At 36.3% G+C, this 22,483-nt stretch overlaps 1 protein-coding gene across 1 annotated transcript; it reads right to left on the bottom strand.

Moving 5' to 3' along the window:
- Positions 1-403: 403 nt before the first annotated feature.
- LOC131164045 (nucleolar protein 12) lies at positions 404-19,016 on the bottom strand. The gene is made up of 6 exons (XM_058120967.1): positions 17,903-19,016; positions 17,746-17,804; positions 16,640-16,709; positions 16,383-16,508; positions 16,106-16,234; positions 404-1,319 (listed from the first exon to the last, which is right to left on the bottom strand). The coding sequence occupies exons 1-6, from the start codon at positions 18,755-18,757 to the stop codon at positions 840-842; spliced, it is 1,719 nt and encodes a 572-aa protein (XP_057976950.1). The 5' UTR covers positions 18,758-19,016; the 3' UTR covers positions 404-839.
- Between the last annotated feature and the right edge of the window lie 3,467 nt (positions 19,017-22,483).

The raw sequence follows: 22,483 nt of genomic DNA, 5'->3' as shown, positions 1-22,483 counted from the left end.
CAACATCCCTATTTGTTATTAAAACAAGAGTTTCCGTGACCTACCGAGATTGAAATAGAAATCAGGTACACCTGCAAGAATATAATAAAAACTGTACTCAAACTTAACAAGGAATATTGAATTAAATTTTTCCCTTGCGTAAATTAAAACAATAAAAATGATGTGCATTTATAGGTACAAATGGTGTTCATTTAAGGGTTAAAAACTCATTATAATTATTATTTTGTTAAACAATCTAACCACGCCATACTTCAGCCAACTAATTATATTTTTAAATTTCAAATAATTTTGAATGAAAGATTAACCATTTAATTTAAACTTTCTTTACATCACTCGACAAAATGCATATTCTACAACTAATCATTCATAGTGTACATTCTATAAATAAACACCCAACAATCAATTTCGATGAAAGAAATTTTGCACTTAATGAGTTGAGTTGGTATGGGAGAAACAAGGACTGCTTTGTCAGTATAATACATGGTTGTTGCTTCCTTACAGTAAATTGCTACATTAATTAATTGGAACCATGGACAACAGGCCACGTTCCTAGTTAACCATTATATTAGAAACTAGAAGGTAGTCCTCCGCCCAAACATGCCCTTGTCATTCAACACAAACAAATGCCTGCTTAAAGCCATCTTATTCCCGAGTGACAAATTAAACAGCCCATCCTCCATAAATAACAAATTCAATGCACTAGCATACATGTTTCACAATAAAACTCGGTTTGCAACTTATCTTTAAACTTCTCCCTCAGGCATGCACATTTTAGCTAGAGCCGATGCTATCTGAGAAGGCACGGAATATGACATTTCTTGCATATTCTTACTCCGATGCTACCTCAATTTTTTGGATTTCTTACTCCGGTGGGAACTATCTGGAGTCCGTTTTTCCAGCTTGCGCTTTTGTCCTGTCACCTTTGAAGCACCGCCACTCTTCTGTGCATTTGCCACTCTAGCAGCTGCCTTTCTTGCAGCAACTGCTGGTCTTTTCTGTTTGCTTTCATTTACCTTCTTCCCACTCTGAGACCTTGGCTTTGAATTCATTGGCTTCATCTTTGGAGATGCCGTCCTTTGAGCACCAGATTTGCCAGCTTGCAAGCCCTGGTAGGAGATGGCAGCCTTCGCCTTCCCCCTCCAATCACTCCCTTGATGAGCGCTTGAAGCCATTGCCAACTTCTTGCCTGAGGAATCATCTGCTCTTGAAGGTGATTGGTGTTTCCTCTTGGATGGTGTGGAATCCGCCTTTGCATGACACAGCCTCAGTTCTCGATCACGGAGCTTCAAGTTTCTCTTGACAACAGAGTTTGCAGCATCCTGCATGCCAGCACACAACTAGGGTGAATTTTACACAAGTCTAATTGGGTATCATGCAAATAACATGACAACAAAATAAAAATTTACATAAGAATTTCAGTTAGATGTCTGCTTGTCACAGAGCTTGCATGCATCAGACCCTTTTGCTAGCAGTACCAGTAAATTACAGAGAGCACTTGCCAATTTTTCTAACATTCAACTTCTAGCCCTCATAAATGGTCGTATAAAGCAGCAGAAATGTCTCCCACATCCCTTCAGCTAAACTAAGCAGTCCAGATTTTCATCTCTCACTATATGCATGCCGTCAATTCATAAAGTTTTGGCATACATCTGAATAGTTATAGCTAAATCATGTGACCCTAGAACCAACAAATGACAAAAACAACAAAATATAACCCATCAAATTATCTTTCCAATGATGCTTTGCCAATGCTTCCTAAAGTATGGTGCCTTGAAGTGGAGTGAGACTTGTAATGATGAGAAGCTTATATTTTAGAATTTTGTGCCATAATAGAAATCATACCAAAAATTTTCCTATTTGAGTCCTAGCACATTTATGGGTCCCAAAAAGTTCTCATGTGTCTTTTAATGATGAAAATGATGATTCTATTATAATTTTTAGATAACCATTGCTTTACTTTCTCAAACAATCACAAAATTTTGAACAAATAGATGAAATGTGATAATACTCTCGTTCCATGGTTGTGAAGGGGAAAGCATTCAATCCGGTGCTCTAAGGACGTGCTGTGAGCGATGGAGTACGGCAGGGAGCACCAAACCTCCATTTTCTGGGACATTGACAAGCTAGAATGGCCTAATGAATCCAGGTTCTAGTTCTGGGCTTAAAAGGGACCCAACCTCTGGTTCAAAAAATTCAGGAAAACGTGAAAACAATTGATATTCTAGTTTGTATTTAGGGGAACAGGTTTGAAAGGATTTTTTATGGTCTCGGAAATCAATGTAGGGGAACAAGACCTATTCATTTCTTCTTATGGTTTTGCAGCAAAAGGTTCACAAAAAATCTCCACTGCTACCAAGGAGCTGGGAAAATGAACTATTCCCAACTTAAAGATGAATTTATTTGAAGAGGGGCCAAGAAACATGTTCATTGAAGCATCTTCAAAGTTGGGGGTGTCTCTGGCAGGGTCCTGTGCTTCTGCCTTCAGTGCCAACCTAACCTCAGCAGTTTCTTGTGCTGGCTCTGTTTTCAGCTGTAATGGGCAAAAGACTAATCACGGGTTAATGGAGAGCAACAAAACCTCATGCGCTCCTTCATGCAGGTGGTGAAAAAGTAAACCGAAAGGGAGAAGTGCATTCCATTAAATCAGGTTTTTTCAAAAAATTCTAGGATAGAAATTTCTAGAAGGCTTATGCCCAAAGTGATTTTCAGTTTTAATGAACTGTAGATTGGGTCTTGACTTGGGAACAAGCCATTTTGCTAGCTCTTTCAACATCAACCCAACTCCACTAGAGGATTTTACCAAGACACAGACCGATCTTTCCGGACAGCACAGTTTCACGAAACAATAACTTAAAACGATCAATCTAAAGACACAGTGGAGGACACTAGCCTGAAGCTAATGAGGAGCATGACTAGCAACAAGGAGCATCCAGCCATTAAAGCAATACTAAAAGGAATAGAAGAAAGGGAAGGAGGACCCAGTTATTCAAATGACAATCAAGATCTGGAAAAACTGAAACTGAAGAGGGATCCAGTGAGTCATGAAAATCATTTTGCGGCAGAAGACTATTTGGTCAAGCATGAAACCAAAGGGGGGTCCAGAAAGTCAATTCAGCACCTCTCTCTCTTAATGGGGTCAATGCTGGAAGTGTTCAAGATACCTGACCATTGGCTGAGAAAATCTCCTGCTGCATTGAAAAAACTAGACTTGAGATTTTGACAGTGAACTGTTCCAATAGCAGATATCAAAGTGGATGCTCAAGTAAAAGTAGTGAGTAAAACTATAAAGGTACTTCAAGGAAAAACCTAAATTTATTTGAGAGAGAGAGAGAGAGAGAGAGAGAGAGAGAGAGAGAACAGACTAGAGAGGATGGCAAACTCAGTTGGAATGACATCAACAGTAACAAGAAAAGGAAGTTAACTACAAACAGAAGATGACAGAATTTTCCAATCAAGTACAAGAATAACAGGGGATTGTCAGAAACAGACAATGGGAAGGAATGCAGAAGGGCTGTTTCTAGCAAACACTAATGATACAGCTTATCACCTGAAATGCTAGGGAAATAAATTATCAAACCAAGAAAACTATAGCGAATGGGAGGAAAAGGAACACCAAGATGGAGGTTATTGGTAGGCAAAGTATTGAGGTATATGGCATCTCAGAAGCCACAAATAGACTTTTCTTCCTGCAGTTGAAACACTGGCAGTACTATGACCCTGGAGAGAGGATGCAGTGTAGTCATTTGCAAGAAGTAGGGAGCTTCCACATTCTCTGTCTTCGTAGGATTCAGGGTGATACTCCATTTACTCGGCCTTGATGCCTACGAATAAGCTGGGGTAGTTCCCTTGATGCATATTCCCCTTTTGACAAGGAACACTCCCTTCCATGCATCAGCTATGTGTTCTTCCCCACACCGAACCTTATTATCCATAATTTAAATTGAACTGATGTAGGTCATGTGTTGCTGGAATGAACTGTAGAGATCCCAACTTCCTTCAAAACATGGCTGGCGCATATGCAGTACCTCCTAATGGTCCCAAGGGAGGACAAGGGTGATTCTCCACATCCGTAGATCTGGGTATGTGGCGCCCATGGTGTATGCCAGTAGATATCTAAGATGGGGATAGTTGACTCTCTTCCACTCTTACACCCCAATTACATCTTCCCACTTATCTCGCATATTTCCATATGGGAATGTACTGCTTCCTATAAACCTTGCAGACATGATTTTCCTCAGCAAAGAAATAGCTCCATTCAAATGTAGAGGAAAGTAATACTACCCTTGAAACATTTCCCCCCCCCCCCCCCACAACATACGAAAAAAAATCAAGGGGAATGTTTATGCCAATATTGCAAGAAGAAAAATACAAGATTGACTCCATTTTGCTCTGCACCAAGAGTGAAATTGTGTGCCCCAACATTGCTCTCGCTGTCTACGGGTTGATACTATTCCCCAAGGTCTTGGACATGTCAACCGGAGATGATTTCATTCCTGATGCAGGCAAAAAACAGGGTCAATATTGTCCTCACAATATTGGAAAAAACATCTCTACCCCTTGATTTTTTCCAAAAACGAAGTAGGAAATATTTTGAAGGTTGTATTCCTCTCCTCTACATCTGGACAAGAAGCAATTTCTTTGCTAAGATCAAGTCTGTGAGATACCATAATGCAGCACATTCCCATATGCGAATTCATGCAATGTAAGAAAGATATAGGGTAATTTTGCTGCTTCTTTTGGGCTCATTCTTTGGATTTTTTTCAAGGAATATTGTTATTAGACATCCAGCGGAATTTGAACGGGGCTCCCATGTAATTGCATCTGGTTTTTGTTTTTTTGCTATTGTTTTTATGAGGATTACTTATCCTCAAATTTCTTGTTTTTTTCTTTCCTGTCTTTTAATGATTTTTTCAATCAATAAAGAAAGGAATATATAATCAGATCTAGTGCAGAAGAGAAAGTTGATTATCACACCTCATCCTCTGGTGTGCACTACCGTGAAAAAATAAAAGCATTAAAAAAAAGAAAAAGAAATGGGGTTTTGGACACTCGGATCTATTAGAATACAATAGGTCTAGAATCGTGTGAATTGATAGATTCAAATCGATTTATTAGATTCACGAGGTGACTTGATAGATTCAGCAACGATTCAATTGTTTCTAGATTCACTTGTAAGATTCAAATTGATTTGATGTGGAATTGACATATGAATCGAGTCGCGAATTGTGAGATTCTTAAAACTATGAGTGGAAGGGTAAAAATTTCTTCACCTCCGACACTGTAGGCCTCAGCAAACCCTTGGCATGGTCTTCCCCCCTTGCAAGGTGATTGAACACCCTGTTATTTTCTTTCTCCTTCCTTTATAGTAATCACGCATCTAACATCCCCCATTTACACAGCTCAACAAAGGAAATCTTACTCCTTGCCTGAGTCCAACATAGACTAAAGTACTCAAGAAACTACAATACTTAGCTATCAACCGAGGGGTTATCCAATATCAAGGACTTATCCATGAATATAACATTATCTCTTCTGGACTTAGCCCCATAATTGAATGTCTCTTATGTTTACATGATATATTATCATATGAGCACATGTACTAAACCAATAATTCTTACTCTTGATTCCAAGCATGTTGCAACCGGTGGACTCTAAGAACCTTCATTGCCTTCCCAGTGAAAGAGATAGGTATGGTGATTCTTCTAACAAGAAGAGGTGTTCTCCTCATCATCTACTACTGCCCCTGAGCACAAGGTTGTTCATACTACAACCCCTAAGTGGTGCACCTCCTAGCTTCTCTCGATGTTTGCTCTTCACGACTCCTATGTATCCTCCAACACAATGCAGGGCACCCTACCTCAAGAGTACAGTGACAAGATGAGTTTGGCAATGCCTAGGGACCTTTGCTCTTATTCAACATAAAGCTTTTCAGGTATGCTACTTAACCCTATCCTTTACCTCCCCCCCCCCCCCTCCCTTTTTATTTAGCCCATGCAAACTTTTACTATAACCCCCCTCTCCTTCATCACTACTGCAATGAGCCCAACCCTCAAAACAAGATCGAGATGATGCGCCAAGGTATGCTAGACATATGAGCGAGCAGCACAGGCAAACCCCTTAGGATGCCGCAAAGAACGAAGCCCTAAAGTAAGAAAACATGTGTCTGGTAACAGTGTACAAAATTTACCAAAAACTTGAAAACCTTACTGAAACCAAACCCAATTGAGCTTCAGTTCGATTTTCTGATTTTCTATTTCAGTTATGGTTTTAAATTTTTTATAAAATTGGTTTTTGGTCTCACTTTCAATTTTTGAGTAAAACCGAACTGAAAAACCAAATTATATTTTCTAAATTACAAATAAAATTTTCCTTGAAATTTTTATTTGTTATTGGTATATATTAATACTTTACTCAATTATTTTTATTAAATAACTATTTATATTTATGCATATTTATATTAAAATATTTTATTGGGTCAATTAAACATCCCTCCACTGTTTTATGCATATAATAACTCATAAACATACGATCGGGAATTGGAGTTTATGTAGGCAAAGTGGAGACCCAACTCCACCATCCTCTTCCAATGCGGGACATGTTCTTTTTTTGAATTTTTTTTTTTCTACACCAACATACTTGGTTGTTATTGGGAGCTACAAGGCTACAGTGGGGAAGATTCTATCCCACATTGGAAATCTATGAGAATGCAACATCCCATCAAGCTATAACCTAAGCTCATTGGCCCCACAGCATTTACTCGTCTTCAGCCCATATGCTCCTTGGGCCTACCTTTCTGTAGACAACATTGAAAAATGCATTGGGTCGTGTTAAAGTGAAATTTTGAATATGCCCTTGTAATTGGCTTGCCTCAGTATTTAACCAAGGCTGGGAAGTTTTTATTTAATTCCCATGAGCAAAAATTTTTAAAGGCAGTTTTGAAGCTGAAACAACCCAAAAAGCCACTAAACTGGATTAAAGAAAACCATCGGTTCGGTTCAGTAACAGTTCTTCACTTTTGAAACCAATCGATTTGGCTCGGTTTGGTTTTGGGCAAAACCATAACAAACTAAACCAAATACACCCCTAGTGTCTAGAGAACAAATATCTCAAAGGCTAGAGAAGTTGAGGTCGAGGAGTTTAAACCCCCAAAGGAATACAAGAGGGTGCCAACGAAGTAGAAAGATCGCACCTACAAGTACCCTGATATTGACGCCTCTTGGATTATATGGCAACACTAGTCCCGCTAAAGAGGAGGAAGGTGAGGTGGAAGACTAGCAAAGACATAAATGTCCCGATTAGTAGCTCATTTTTTTTTTAACTAATATTGTCCCATACCTGAAAAGCCTCATGTCGCAAAGAACTAAGAAGCTTTGACATCACCAAACGCAACCCATCATGGTATTCCTAAGGCAAGGCACACCATGCGGCGGTAAAGGGTAGAGAAGAGTCACGAAAACAAGATAATGAAGGAACCTGGGAGGTGTTCCCTTCACGATGAATAGCCTCAACGGCAGCTGCAAGAGGATGACGAGAGCTCCTCATCTAGCTAGAAGACTCTTCTTTTGGGCAAGGCAACGAAGGCTATCAAAGTCTAGGGTTTGAAATGCTTCAAATAAGAGTATGATTGTATGAATTTCCAGTGTGCATCATATACACAAACACACACCACATAAACATAAGAAATATTCAATTATAGGGCTAAGCCCATATGAGGTTCCTCACACTAGATAAATCTTTACTTTGTGTTTAGGAGCTTGGATTTGGATTTGTGTGGATTTTGGAAAAACACATAGCAAAATTGTATGGAGTTTCATTCAACTCCACAAAAATCCTAATCAAAGCCTTGAAATCCATGCTTCCAAACCCTAATTAGTAGATAGCTACGGACTACAATTCATTGAGACCTTCAATCTATGTTGAACTTTGGGAAGGGGTAAGATTCCTTCGCAAAGCTACAAAAGTAAAGGAAGTCGGACAAATGAGAGAAAAGAGAAGGAAAATAATAGGGTGTTCAATCACCTTCCAGGGGAAGACAACGATGAGGCTCGCAAGCCCTCTGAAACCTAGGGTGCCAAAGGCAAAGAAATATACACTCTTCCACCCATGGATAGAAGAAGGCCCTGGGGAAAAGACATCCACATATAGGATGTGTCTCCCTACGAGGAGGCAATGCAAGTTAATGGAGGGAGGGATGCGGTAGGTGGATCACAAGTGTAACAAGTCCTCTTAAGTTAGAGAGCACGCCTCATCTACAACACTACAGAGAATAGACGAGTGGGACTCAACCTGAGGCAAGCTTAAAGGGTCCATGGGGTGTTGATTAAAGGAAGGACCTAGGAGGGCGAATAAAACTATGTTGTAGGAAGGACCTAGGAGTGCGAATCAAACTAAGTTGTAAACAAAAGAAAAATTCCTACTTGTGCAGATGTGAATCTAAGAGGTTAATACATGAAGAACGAATTCGAAGAAAATTCAAAGAACATTTGAATATTCAAAAAAAAATTCAAAAAGTTCATAGGAAATTCAAACAACTTTTAAAGATATTAAAAAACAAATGTTGAGACGCAAGAAATTTGAGAGGAGGGAAGGACATACCTTTAAAAGTTCTTCACGATCTCACAACCTTTTTTCTCTAGAATTAGGTGAGGTGAAGGAAAGGAATCAAAGTAATTTACAAAAAAGGTGCAGCCTTGCGAGAAGGGAAATCTTTCGAAGCAAAAAATTTGAAAAGCCACCAAATGCACCCTCTGTTTCCTAATATACCTGGGAACCTAAATTTCAAGATGTCTTGGGAAGGCCCAAAATGGAGCACACTTCCTAAGCTGAAAATTTTGAGGTGGTAACCCTAGGAAATACACATGGAAAAGAAGACTGCCTTAGTCAAAGAACCTAAGGCAGTAACCATGGCCATGGCCAAAGCCTTCAATGAGCATGACACTACCGTTGTTAAAACATGAGGTACAAGAACAACAAACCACACCTTATGTCTCACTATGTGGGGTCAGCTACATGAATCTTTTTCTACCAATTTATGTGAACTTGTACAATTTCCTCCAACAAGTAGAAGCCTATTAAATCCTTATTCACTTTCTCATTCCAAGTTATTTTAGGTCTATCCCCACCCCTTCTACTACCACCAGTAGTATCTAGTATCTAGTTCACTCCTCCTTAGTACACAATTTGGCCTACATTGCAAGAGCTCAAATCATCTCAATCACCCCCAACTTATCTTCTATGCTATGACTAACTAATAGTGAATATGTTCATTCCTTAATTTATCTTTTAACATTATGTCACTCATCCACTTTAGCATTCTCATTTCAACAACTTACAATATTTAAATGTGTTGTTTCTTAATTGTCCAACATTCTTATCCATATAGCATAACTAATATTATCGTTGCCCTATAAAACTTTCTTTTTAAATTTTAAGAGTATTCTACAATCATACAGCACGCTCGAGGCACTTCTCCATTTTAATCAATCTGTTTTAACTCTATGTATTACATCTTTAAATTCTCATTTTGCTTGCACAATAGAACCAAAGGTACCAAAATCTACTAGTGCTACTAATTTCTTGACCATTAAGTCTAATCTTTCTCAAATATTCCTCCCAGCATAGCAACATTTGATATATTCTGTTTATTTCTACTTGTGTTAAACCTCTTTTCTTCAAAAACTTCCCTTCACAATTCTACCATAGATTATACTCCCACCCTAGTTTCATCAAGACAATATCATCTACAAACAACACACTCCTAGTAAGTTCATCCATGATATGAGAAACTTACTCTACCCAAGTTATTGCTCTATCATACATATCCTCAATGGCATCGGTATACCTACTACATAATCCCTTTCTTTAACCCACCATTTTCCCCAAGTACAATATCAAAAGCTCTCTCTAAGTCAATAAAAACCATGAGCAAGTCCCTCTTCTTTTCCCTAAACATTTTCATCAATTTTCTTAAAAGATGTATAGCATATGTAGTCCATCTCCTAAGCATAAAAAACAAACTAAGTTCTAAAATCCTCATTTCTAACCTTAGTTCTATTCAATTACTCTTTCCCACAGTTTCATTGTATTACTCATACGTGGGAGGTAGAAACCTTAAGATACTCGTGGAAAAAAAAAAAAAAAAGCAACCTCGGCCAAAAGACATGAGAAGGTAACCTAGGGAAATGCTCTTGGTGAGAGGTAACCATTATCACTAAGGCATCAGGAGTAGGGCTATTTAAAAATATTTTAAAACCGAATGGTCCAAAAACAAACCAAATCAAAATTCGGCTGACCGTTTTGTTTGGTTCGATTTCGATTCAAATTTTTTACGATTTTTGATTATCGATTCAATTTCCGTTTGTATTGATCTTGAATAGACAGTTACCCGAACTGAACCGATATATATTTATTTATAATACTATATATATAATATAACTACATTTATATAAATGTGTAAAATGTCTTTTAAGATTGAAAAAAAAAAAACATGGCTATATTTGATTGGTTGTTTAGGTAAAAGATAGTGTGTGGCTACCCAAACCAAATCATAACTCAAAAGAAAGAAAAATTAAACCAGAAGTCCCCAGCCCAACAGCCCTTCTCACAAGTTTGAAGCCTGCACAACCACCCACTCTCATTTTCTCCAAATCTCCGCCGAGCTGCTACTCAAATCTCTGTCGGACAGCCACTCAAATCTCTGCTGCCACATGCTGCCCTCTACAGCGCCACCGCCTACAACGGCGCCAAGCGCTTCCCTGACTACCTCCTCCTCCACCTCGCAACTCCTCTAATGACCTCAACCTCTCCATCACCACCATCAAGCCCCCTTCACCTTAAAGACCTTGTAGATCTAGCCTCAGCACTTCGTCAAGCTCGGACCTCCCTTTCAAGGCTTCAACTCTCCTTCCCCACCTCAAAATACTTGCGGATCTAATCTCTTTTTCAGCTCTCCACCGGATATGGACCTCCCTTTCAAGGCCCCAATTCTCCTTCCCCACCTTAAAATACTTGCAAATTTGATCTCTTTATGTGAAATGCCACTTCTTTGATTCTTTGGTTCATTGTATAGATAAAGGAACAATTAGTTTTCAATTCAAATTGGATATCCGAATCAAAACGTTAATTAACCATGTTGTCAATTAACCGAAGTGTTCGGTTTAGTTTTGGTTCAAAAAATCTCTAAACTAACGGGATCAATTCGGTTCGGCACATATAGGTTTGATTCGAATGCTCGAACCATGAATAACCCTAATTAGGATATAACCCTAGAAAATGCCCTTGAAAAGGCATTAGAGGTTGGTCCAAGAATCTAAGGTGCCAAATGAGGCTTTAAGGGTTGCCTCAATTATTTGAGGTGCCAAAAAATACACTAGGGTTCACTTTAGTACAAAAATCCAAGGTGCCACAAAGAGACCTTAGGAGTCACCTCACTCTTAAGAAACCAAGATTCCAAAAGAGGCCCTAGAGCTCACCTTAGTCCGAGAATCTAAGGCCCACAAAGAGGGCCCAAGACCTCATTTCGGTCCAAGAATTGGAGTGCCAAAAGGGGCTCTAAAGACCACCTTGGTCGAAGAATCTAAAGCACCCAAAAAGAAAAGGCCCTTGCACTTATCTTAGTATTAAGAATCTAAAGACTCAAAAAGAGGCAATGAAATTCAAGGTGCCAAAAGAGGCCCTAGAGGCTGGAGCCCATCCTGGTCAAAGAATCCAAAGGTAAAAGAGGGACCAAATTTCACCTCAGACCAAGAATTGGAGGTGCCAAAAGAAGCCCTAAAGCAAGGTTGTTAAAATCGGGATCCTTCATAGGATCTTTGAGAGGGTTTATAGGATCAGATCGTAGGATCAAATCATGGATCATAAGATTCTACTTACAATGTAAAGTAAATTAAACATTTATATATTTGGCAATCTATGACAACTCTCAATAAAATAATCCTAAAAGCTTGGTAGCATGTTTAAGAAATTTAAAAAAAAAAAAAAAAAATTCAGGAATGTGGCTAGCTTGCTAGCTAGCACCTAGCAGGTTTTTCCTTCAACATTTTTTACCCTAAAAAGAAAATCTAAATAGCCTGAATTGCAAAGTGCTCTGCAAAGGGTTGCCTATTGCTAGCTTATTTATTTAATAATTATAATTAAAAAGAAAAGCAAAAAAAACGAAGAGAAGAAGGAAGAAGAAATTACTAATCTTAATTCAATGAATTGATGTAAATTTCTCAGTTTCTATGGTTTTGTCATCAGACCATAAGAAGAAGAAAAGGAGAAGCCAGAAAAAAAGAAGGAAGAAGAAGAATGTTTTGTTAGTCACAAAGAAAAAAAGAGGAAAAAGAAAGCCATATGCTCTCTGCTTTGGCAAAAAGATAGTCTCTAGCTTGTCAATAGTAAGAGAAAAAGAAGAGGATGAAAGTAAAATATATAAATATATATATATATATAAAGATAATGCATAACAGCTACAGTCCTGCAACTTTAAGCTCACAGCTTGACTGTGCAACTCCCTATTTGTTGAAGCTCTCTGCTGATCTCAAAGCTCTCAGCTAGCCTTTACTGTTTATAGAAGAAGGAACAATCCAAGCCTAGTGATAGACAACCTAGGATATGTCTATCAAGAACTCTAAGCTCTCTGAGAGCTTTCCATTTTGAAGGAAGAGAGCTTTCAAGAGATGCTCAACTGCTCTCTTGACTTGGATTGAACAAATGCTAGCATGCTTGTTATTTTGCCCTAATTTTAATGCATTTGAGCCAACTAGACCAAATTTTGTGTCTATTGCAAAAGTAAAATGTTTGGGCCAATAAAAAAATATATAGTTGGCCTTTTTCTTTAAAATCCTAAATAGGGAAAATCCATATTCCATTGCAGAAGTAGGATCAGTAGGATCACAACTAGGATCGCAATCTTAAGATCCTAACAATCCAAATAATATTCTATTAGGATCCTACTTGAATAAGATTCTACTTAAGATCCAATCGATTAGGCAAGTACGGATCGTAAGATCGTGGAATCGCACGATCCAGATCAGGATTTTAATAACCATGCCCTAGAGCACACCTTGGTCAAAGAATAAAGGTACCAAAAGAAGTTGTAGGCAAAAGGCCCTAGATGTCACCTCAGTCCAAGAATCCAAGATCCCAAAAGAAGGGGCCCTTGAGTTCAGCTTTGTTCAAGTGGGCAAGCATACAAGTAGGCAAATGAGTTTGAGGTGTTGAAGAAATGGGGAAAATGGGTCCAAAGCTAACCTTTGAGAAACCAAACTCCACCTTGGTTGCACAAACTGAGCTTAGGATTTACCTTAGGATAAGACAAAGTGCCAAGGACACCTCAACTCGAAAAACAAAGGTATGCCTTGGCTCGAAAAACCAAGCTTAAGACTCTCCTCAAACAATGACAAAGCAGTGCTAAGGCCACCTCAGTTCAAATAACTAAGCTCAACTTGGCTCAAAAATCTGAGATCTATCTTGATTGGGGACAACAAGCTCAATATCCACCTCAACCATAGGTGCCAAGCTCCACCTTGGCTCAAAATACCAAGTCAAAAAAATGATAAGCGAGGTGTCAAGGCCACCTCAACTTATATCATCGAGGTCACTTTAGGTCAATAAACCTCTACCTCAATTAGGAGCACAAAGCTTAGTTTCGCCTCAGCCCAAGGTGTCAAGCTCCACCTTGGCTCAGATAGCCGAGCTCACCTTGACTTCAAAAACCAAACTCCACCATAGTTGGAAATAATGAGCTCAATATTTGCCTTGGCTCACCTCAACTCGATAAACAGTGCTCTACCTCGTACCCTGGTTAGAAACACCGAGCTTAGTATTCGCCTCAGCTTGGGGCGACAAGCTCCACCTCGACTCAAATAGTAGCTTGGGAAAACAAGCTCGTCATCGGTTGAAAATACCGAGCTCGATATTTGCCTTTAGCTCAGGGCATTGAGTTTCACCTTGTCTCAAGATACAGCACCCCCACAAAAGATCGAAAGGAGTCGTGGTTTTATTCCACAAACGAAGCTGCAGAAACTATAGTGGCTTTGGAGGCTGCGCAGTGGGGCAGCATCTAATGGTAGCAAAAATACGACCATAAACACAGAGGGTCAGCACTGGTTAATGAGGGGATTCCAAGACTTCCCATGAGAAGTAAAATGGAATAAGTGAACTTAAAAGAATTACAAGGGGCTACAAAAGGCCTGTAACCTTCACATAGAAGAGTTGTAACCCTCGAAATCAATGGGAGCATTTAACCCTAAGGATATTTAAGCTAGGTGCCATGGGGTCCCTTACTTGTCTCATTACTACTATTACTACCATTGCCTAAATTCACAATCTCTCTCTCCCAAACTCAAGCATCAGAGCAAACCCCAAAGTACACCAGGTTCGATGTTTTCCATTTTGCGAGTCTAGAGAAGGTTGCTCTGGAATTTTTTTTATTTTTTTTTTTCTTTTTTTCAGACTAGGGCAAAAATATGACGATGAACATGAAGGGTCATTCGCCAGTCAATGTAGGAACTCTAGGACTCCTCATGGAGAAAAAAGGGGAATAAATAACCCCAAAAGATTTAATGAGCTATGAAATGTTTGTAACCACCACACAAAAGCTGCAAGCACCTCTTTTTTATCAAGTACTTATTTTTAAGTACTTTTTGCAAAAATAACTTCTTTTTCTAAGACATTCCAAACAAGGGCTTAGTGTCCTCTGTTTCACTCTCTTTACTCTCATAAATGAGAGCATAGAACAAACATGCATGCAATCCCTTTCTGATCTCCTATCTTTCTTCTCTCCTATCCTTATTTTTCAGAAGATAAAAAAAAAAAAAAAACCTGCTGGAATAAATCTTTCCATCTTTTCTAAGTTTGAAGAACCCGATCAGAAACTGCATTATTTGGTACTCTAGCAGAAAAATGTTGATGTGAACACCCTCTAGCCTACTAATTTATGCCAACCTAGGGGTCTACATGAATTTTATTTCTCCATATAGCTTGATTAAAAATCTTCATTAAATTAAATTTAATTGCATTCCTAATTTTATCCTCAAGTCCCAACCTACAGTCTTCTTGGCCTTTCTCATCTTTTTTTTCAGTGGGACACCGCCCAAGTACAAAAGAAACAACAAGAGAAAAGCATCCCTTACTGAAAACTATCAAGAAAATCAAGGATTACAAAGGGGTCTCTTTCAACAAGCTCAAAATGCCAGCTAGAGATCATAGCAAATTCGCAATCCAATGGTCCATCACAGCCTAAATGGAAGAATAATCCCTTTAAAGGCTCTTCTGTTTTTTTCTCTCCAGACCACCCAAAAAAATAGCAAGGGGAATGAGGGAGAAAGATCTTATTCCTCATTTGATCTGATCCCTTTCCAAGCCTACAGTTCACCTCCCACCGTAGTTGCAGGGACCCATGTCTAATTTACAGTGGAGATGGCTAAGTTCCACAATTTCTCGGTCCATGAACAATGCAAAAGGACGTGAGAAACCAATTCCTCTTGCTCCAAACATAAAAAGCATCTGCTAACAAGGGAGAAACCTTTTTTCCTGAAGACTGTCTATGGTAAGGATTTTTCTAGAGTAGCTTCCCATGTGAAAATGGCAACCTTTGAAGGGGTTGTCATTAGCCTTTCTCATCATGTAGTGTCCTCCACATCAATCAAGTCATTCTTCTTTACACAAGCACATAGAAGTAAATTTTGCCACACCAAATTAGTAGTTTACTAAATAATCATCTTTAACCAATACTTGACTGTGGTTTCTATGTAAGTATTTAGCTCTGTGAATTCTTTGTTTCCATTACTTTGTAAATACACTTCTAAATTAAGGGTGTTTGGCCTTATTTCTCAATCAGTTCTCAATGCTATTCTCACACTGAATGTTTCAAAAGTTGAAACCTAGGACTGCATTAATCTAAGACCAGGTTTTACACAAACCTGCTGTACCATCCATACAGTTTGGTCCCTAGGTCAGTTTTAACAGTGTACCAATTGGCTTTCAACAATTGCGTCATGGACTCATGGGTTAGAAATATGTGACATAATTTTTTTATATGTGAGATGTGATACAGTTTCTTAGTGAAATAATCATGATGAAGGAATAGATAAATATGTAAACTAAAAAATGAAGACCGTACCCTTGTTTTAAACAACACATAAGCAATACCCCTTCCCACACTTGTATGGGGATCTCTAATAACCCGAACAGCTTCAATGCTAGATTCCAAATGTTTAATATTGCAGAAAAATCGATAAATTTCTTCATCCTGCAAATGAAGGGGAGATTACGTCATTATAATGAGATAACGACCAAGACATGCAGACTGCCTGCCTGCACACAACCATTCTTTCCATCTTTTCTAAAGACTAGAGCAACTCATACAAATGCCATTGAACAGGATGACAGGATCTTACCTGCACATCATACGGAAGATTGCCCACAAAAACCGTCCTCTTATTATCATAATGTGGAGCATTTTCTCCTTTCATTCTCTTGCGAGGTGGACATGCCCTGTCCACACGGATATGATTTCCTCCAACCTATATCCATGAATGTAAGTCATCATGTGAAACCTTCACTTTGGAAATTAGATAACAAGAATAGCCACTGTATGATCCAAAATTGTGCTGACAAGCCAAATTTCATCTAAACAGACAACTAAAAGGCATACCACAGACATGTTATGGGCCAAAGAAGCTTCAGCAGATTGCTCTGTTCTGAAAACAATATAGGCATGAACACTGCAATACCCATTGCATTAGCATCAGAAATTTAATATGAATAAAATAAATCGAGGAAGAAGTGACAATAACATAGAGATACTAAAATAGGACACATTCATAATATGATAAAGAAATAAAATTTTGTCCATAAGGAATGCAGTTACCTCTACTCCAAAAGTATAAAATAAAAAAAAATAAAAACTAGATTATCAGTTGCAGCCCATGTTGTTTCTTTTAACACAAACTGAAATTTATTAAGAACACTCAATCTGAGATTAAACAGAAGAATCAGAAACTAGACCACGTCAGGGGGGTGGTTAGGGAGAAAAGAAAAAGGAATAAATCTAGGAACTGTAAAAGAAAGAAGAAAGCCCCAATGAAAAAAATAGCAAACTAGTTTAGGGACGACGAAAAGGGGATGTGTGTGTAGGACATAGCTGAAAAAATGTTTTGGGGGAGGGGAATGGAGTGGAAAGAAAAGCTATGAGAGAGGGATTTTAAAGACCTTGGAGTTTTTTTTTTAAGGAGGGAAAGCCAAAAAGGGAAATAGAGGATTCATCATTCCATTCCTTCCCTTTGAATTAAAACTGCCAAGATATAAACAAATGCAATTTGAGAGTGAGTTTAATGATTACCTTTCCATTCCCTTTTATTACTTTAATAAAACACCTTAACAAGGGAAGGTAACCACCTTCAATTCCATTACATTTGTATCACTTCCTCTAAAAACCCTTCCACTCCCTTGCCTTCAAACTCCGAAACATAGTGTTAGAAAATAGGAAGTTTCACACTGAAAGTCATTTACAATATGCCACTTCATAGTGTTAGAAAATAGGCAAAGTTTCACACTGAAAGTCATTTACAATATACCATTTCTCTTATGAATTGCGAAGTAATGATGTGTGTCCTCTACATGCAGTAAAAGCCCAAAACACTCTAGGCTCAAATAGATGGCAGGGAGGGAATATGGAAATATTATGTATGCTACTCAAATGAATGCAAATGTTGCTAGATATCACACAAAACTTTCTCAACAAATGATTCAAGATCGCACCTGTTAACAGACTCATTGATTTTCTTCTGTAATATAGCACCCTTTCTTGGTGTTTTGCTCTGACCAACAAATAATTCAAGTCGTGAAATTAATGGTATCAATAGTCAAAGAGGGGAAAGAAGACACCCCTTAGAGGATTAAAGTGGAAAACACTCACATCTAAGATTGGCACAGACCGAATCCTCACTGACTCAACGTCTCCAAACTGGCTAAACTCTTTCAAAAGAGCCTTCTTCTTCATTTTCAGTGGCAAATTCCCAACGAAGACAGTTCTCAAGAGCTTATTCTCATCATCAAACCCCTCCTTCGAAACCAACATATCTGCTGGATTATCTACCGTCTTCCTCTTCTCCCCAACAGCCTTCCCACCTAATCCCCACTCTTGCCCCTCTACTTTATCTGGTGGACCATACATCCTCTCCTCATACTCCCTCTCAATCTCATCTCTCTTCCTCTTCTTCTTCTTCCTCTTCTCCTCCCCAGTATCCAAATCCCGGCTTTGGCCTTCCGTCTCAATATCCAAAGTCCGCATTCCCTTCACTACAATACCCATATCTGGGCTTTTTCCTTTCTTTCTATTCAATTCAAAATCCAAATTGAGGGTTTCCCCTTGGCCTTTCTTCAATTTTCCCCTCATTTCAAAATCCAAATCAGGGGTTTTGCCCTTAACCTTCTTCGCCTTCGCACTTTCCAACACATTGTCCGAACCACCCTCGACAGAATAAGGACCGGCGCCAGCATTTTCTTCTCCGCCTCTCTTCCTCTTCTTCATCTCATGCGCAAGAGGGTTCTCAGACACGCCATTTGCAGTGTCTTCGAGAGCTTCATCTGAACCAAACTTTTGGGTGCGATCACTGGGCTTCCTTCGAAAGGGATTGCTCTCAGAGAAGATCGAAGTGGAGACATCTTGCTCAGGAATCTCTCCGAAAAGGGTCTTGAAAACCGTCGAAGCAGGGGGAGATTCGTTCTTGCCGTTCTTCTCTGCGTCTTTGTGTTTCTTCTTCCTCCCCATTCTCGTTCGAACCTCAAAGGCGGGGCTTGCGGTTCAATTGCCCTTCGCCCAATTAAACCCTAGAAAGGATTCGAATTTTGAAAGTCATCTAAAAATAAATAAGTATTAAATTAAGCTAGCATTTAATAAGTATTAAATTAAGCTAGCATTTGATTTCCTGATGGAATCAAAATTAAAAATTTAGTAGAATTAAAAATGAAATATTAAATTCCTCTCCTTCAAGTTTAATTTGGTATAAAATAGGAATTGAAATTATATTATAGTATTTGAAATATATGTATATAATATATAGAAATTAGCCTACTTTATGGATTATGGTTTTATAGTATACAAATTTAATTAATTATTTTAATATAAAATAATATTATAAAAAATAAAATATTAAATTTCTCTTTTTCAAATTGAATTTGGTATAAAATTGGAATTGGAGTTGTATTGTAGTATTTGGGATATGTATAAATATATATATTTATTTATAGGAATGAAAAACGGCCTACTTTATCAATTATGGTTTAATAATATAAAAAATTATTTAATTAATTTAATAAAATATATTATAAATATATAACATTTTTTATGTGTTGTAATATTATTCTATTCAACATAATATAAATAACATAATAAGAATAACAAGTCTTAAGTCCCACTAGGTGGGATTGGACACAATAATTTTTTTCCGCTGATTCACAACAATAATTAACTTACTCATTTACACAGGTACTTTATTAGGTTTGCATTTCAAATGTTCAAACCATTTAAATCACTCTCCTTTTATCTTACTTTTTAACTAGTGTTATGCCTAAATTATTACGTGTATGTTTATTTCTTATTTTATCTTTTAATGTTAAATCACTCATCCACTTAAATATTCATATTTCGACAACTTTTATTTTTTGCACATATTATTTCTCAGTTGTCTAACATTTTAAATCATAAAACATGATGACCTTATAATCGTTTTATAAAATTTTTCTTTTAATTTTAAGAGTCTTTTATGATTACACAACACATCTAACACAATCATCCATTTACCCAACCTATTTTAATTGTATGTACTATACTTTCTTCAATTATTCTTTCAACTTACATAACTGATTCAAGATATTTGAATCTGTTATTGCTATTAATCTCTTGATTATCAAGTTTTATTTTCTTTCTATTTCTACTCCTTATATTTCATATATTTTGTCTTATTTCTATTTATCCTAAACCCTTTAAACTTTAATATGACTCTCGAAAATTCTAACTTAGATTTCAATACACTCCTACTATCATTAACTAATACGATATTATTTGCAAATAACATACAGCAAGGAATCTCAATGATATCATAATAATGGTTATAATATTGTATGTTTAAATATTATTAATTATTTCTATTTAATGATATCATACTATTAATATTTTTTTAGATTTATGTAATATATTAAATTATATTATATTAATATTTTAAAATTTATGGAATATATTATTTTATTTTATATATATATATTTACCCGCGTATATCTTTTGTGCAATAATATTATATTCTTTTATATATTGTATCATTATTAAATTTTATTATTACATTTTTATGATTGATGATGATAAATGTTTAATTTACTTTATTTTTACGATTATAAGTAATAATATAATAAATCAATAATCATACCACAATTATATTTTAATATTTAATATTATTCTATTAATTTGTATATGTTATAATATTATAATATATATTAAAAATACAAATAATGATGGTTAATATTTATATTAAAGTGTATTATTCTATGTTTATATTTAGTGATGTCATAATATTTATATTATTTTTAAAATTTATATAATATATATTATATTATATAAATTATCATATTGTAATATGTAAGTGCACGTGATTAAAAGAATGGAATAAAAAAGTAAGCTAAAAATTGAATTTCATTTATGCATGAAATAGGAAGCAAATTGAAATTAGTATAAAAGGAACGTTAGGTTTGTTAATCAACCATTCCAATCTCAGTTCCTAAACTTGATTCCCAATTACCAAACAACACGTCACCACCAAATTGTTAAACTACTCCTAAAATAAAATATTTATCAAACTATTTCAAAAATATACTCTTAATTATGCATTCTTAAAAAAATTAAAGCTTATTTAGTTTCGGAAAATATTTTTTATTTTTAAATTTTTAGTTTTTCAAATAATTTATAAAATTTTAACTTATGTTTAAAATTTTCAAGTTTCGTATTAAAAAGGTAGAAAAATAAAGAGTTTATCTAAATGCACAAAATAATTTTTTTTACTTTTTATTTTTAGATTTTAAAATAGTTACAAAAAAGATAACTTGTTTTTCATTTTCTCAATTTTATATAAGGTAATATTTTGAAGTCATGGTTTTTGGGCTTGAATTTGAATTTGGGTGATTGAAAAGAAATTATATACATAATCCACACAAATAAGTTTAAGATACAAACTTCATACTCTCATATGCAAAGTAAGAATTAGGAATTAAGAAAGATAATGAAAAGATGTTTTCTACCTTTTTATATATAAATTTGGAAAATTGAAAAATAAAATAACTTTTTTATAATTACTTGAAAATCTAGAAATAATAAATAGAACTATTTTTCACAAGCAAAAAGTGCCAAAACTATTTATTATTATTCATTTATTTTATACAAATATTGTAAAAATGAAAACTATTATGTAATTTGTTGAAAAACTAAAATGAAAAATGAAAATTATTTTTTAAAACTAAACGAGGTCTAAAATTTCACATGTGTCCCAAAACCCAATTAGTTATACAAATAATTATCGTGTTACCAGCCATTTGTTAAATCCTCCACTATTCAAATTTTCAAATTTTCTCTCTTTCTCTACTACAACCTATCACTCTAGGTCATTTAGCGCAACAATTGTTGCATATCAACCCTTTCATATTTGTTTGTTCAATTTTTGTTCATAGAGTCTTTTCATCTTTTCCTTAGAACTCCATCCCTCTCTCAATGGCTATCTAGTACAATGAATCCTAGGTCCTAATTTGCATTGCCGCCACGTCATGGTTGTGTTGTCGTGACAATGACATCATGAATTTGAAGTATTTCTCTTGTCCACTCGTCCTAATGAAACCTCTATAATTTTCTTATCCTCTTATCGATTATTATTGTGAATACCAATTACAGTTTGATGCTTTAAAGTTATTGCAGTAATGATGTTGTATAACATCAATTAGCTTGCATAAAATGATTTGGCCAATTATTTATTTTTGTGATGAATTTAGTGAGAACAATTTTATGATTTTGTTTGTATATAATATTTAATTTGGAAATATCATGTTTATTTAAAATTATCTTGCAGATATGGACAAGCTTTCCCATTCTCCTATTTTGTCATATTGCTTTACCAATATCTATGTTCTAATATCTTTGTTTACAACAAACATTTGACACAACTATTATTTATTTCTTAGAATACGCCAATGGAGCTTGCTATTACTTTTATTTTTTATTAGTCTATATTGACGCTAAAAATTAAACTCGATGTACATGTCTACATAAGAATCACTACAACTAAGAAAAAGAAAGTTTAAAAGACCCCGATGGCTTTCCAGGCCTTCTCTGACACCTAAGTCACGATATGCTTGTCACGCCCTGAACCCACAGATGGGCCCCAGGTGTGACTTTAGTAAACTAACCTGTCTATGTATCATTTAAAACATACATGATACTACACTAAATGAGGGTCCGACC

Source organism: Malania oleifera, chromosome 9, assembly GCF_029873635.1.
Source record: "Malania oleifera isolate guangnan ecotype guangnan chromosome 9, ASM2987363v1, whole genome shotgun sequence".
In the NCBI taxonomy this organism is placed as follows: domain Eukaryota; kingdom Viridiplantae; phylum Streptophyta; class Magnoliopsida; order Santalales; family Ximeniaceae; genus Malania; species Malania oleifera.
Note: the sequence above shows the minus strand (reverse complement) of the source record. Positions and strands in the feature narration are given on the sequence as shown.

Excerpts from the sequence above, each read along its gene's own strand:
- LOC131164045 (XM_058120967.1), bottom strand. The coding sequence starts at position 18,757 with ATGGGGAGGAAGAAGAAACACAAAGACGCAGAGAAGAACGGCAAGAAC. Across the intron at positions 17,805-17,902 it reads GGTCTGTGCCAATCTTAGAT|AGCAAAACACCAAGAAAGGG; the intron begins GTGAGTGTTTTC and ends TTTGTTGGTCAG. Across the intron at positions 1,320-16,105 it reads ATGTGTTGTTTAAAACAAGG|GATGCTGCAAACTCTGTTGT; the intron begins GTACGGTCTTCA and ends GCTGGCATGCAG.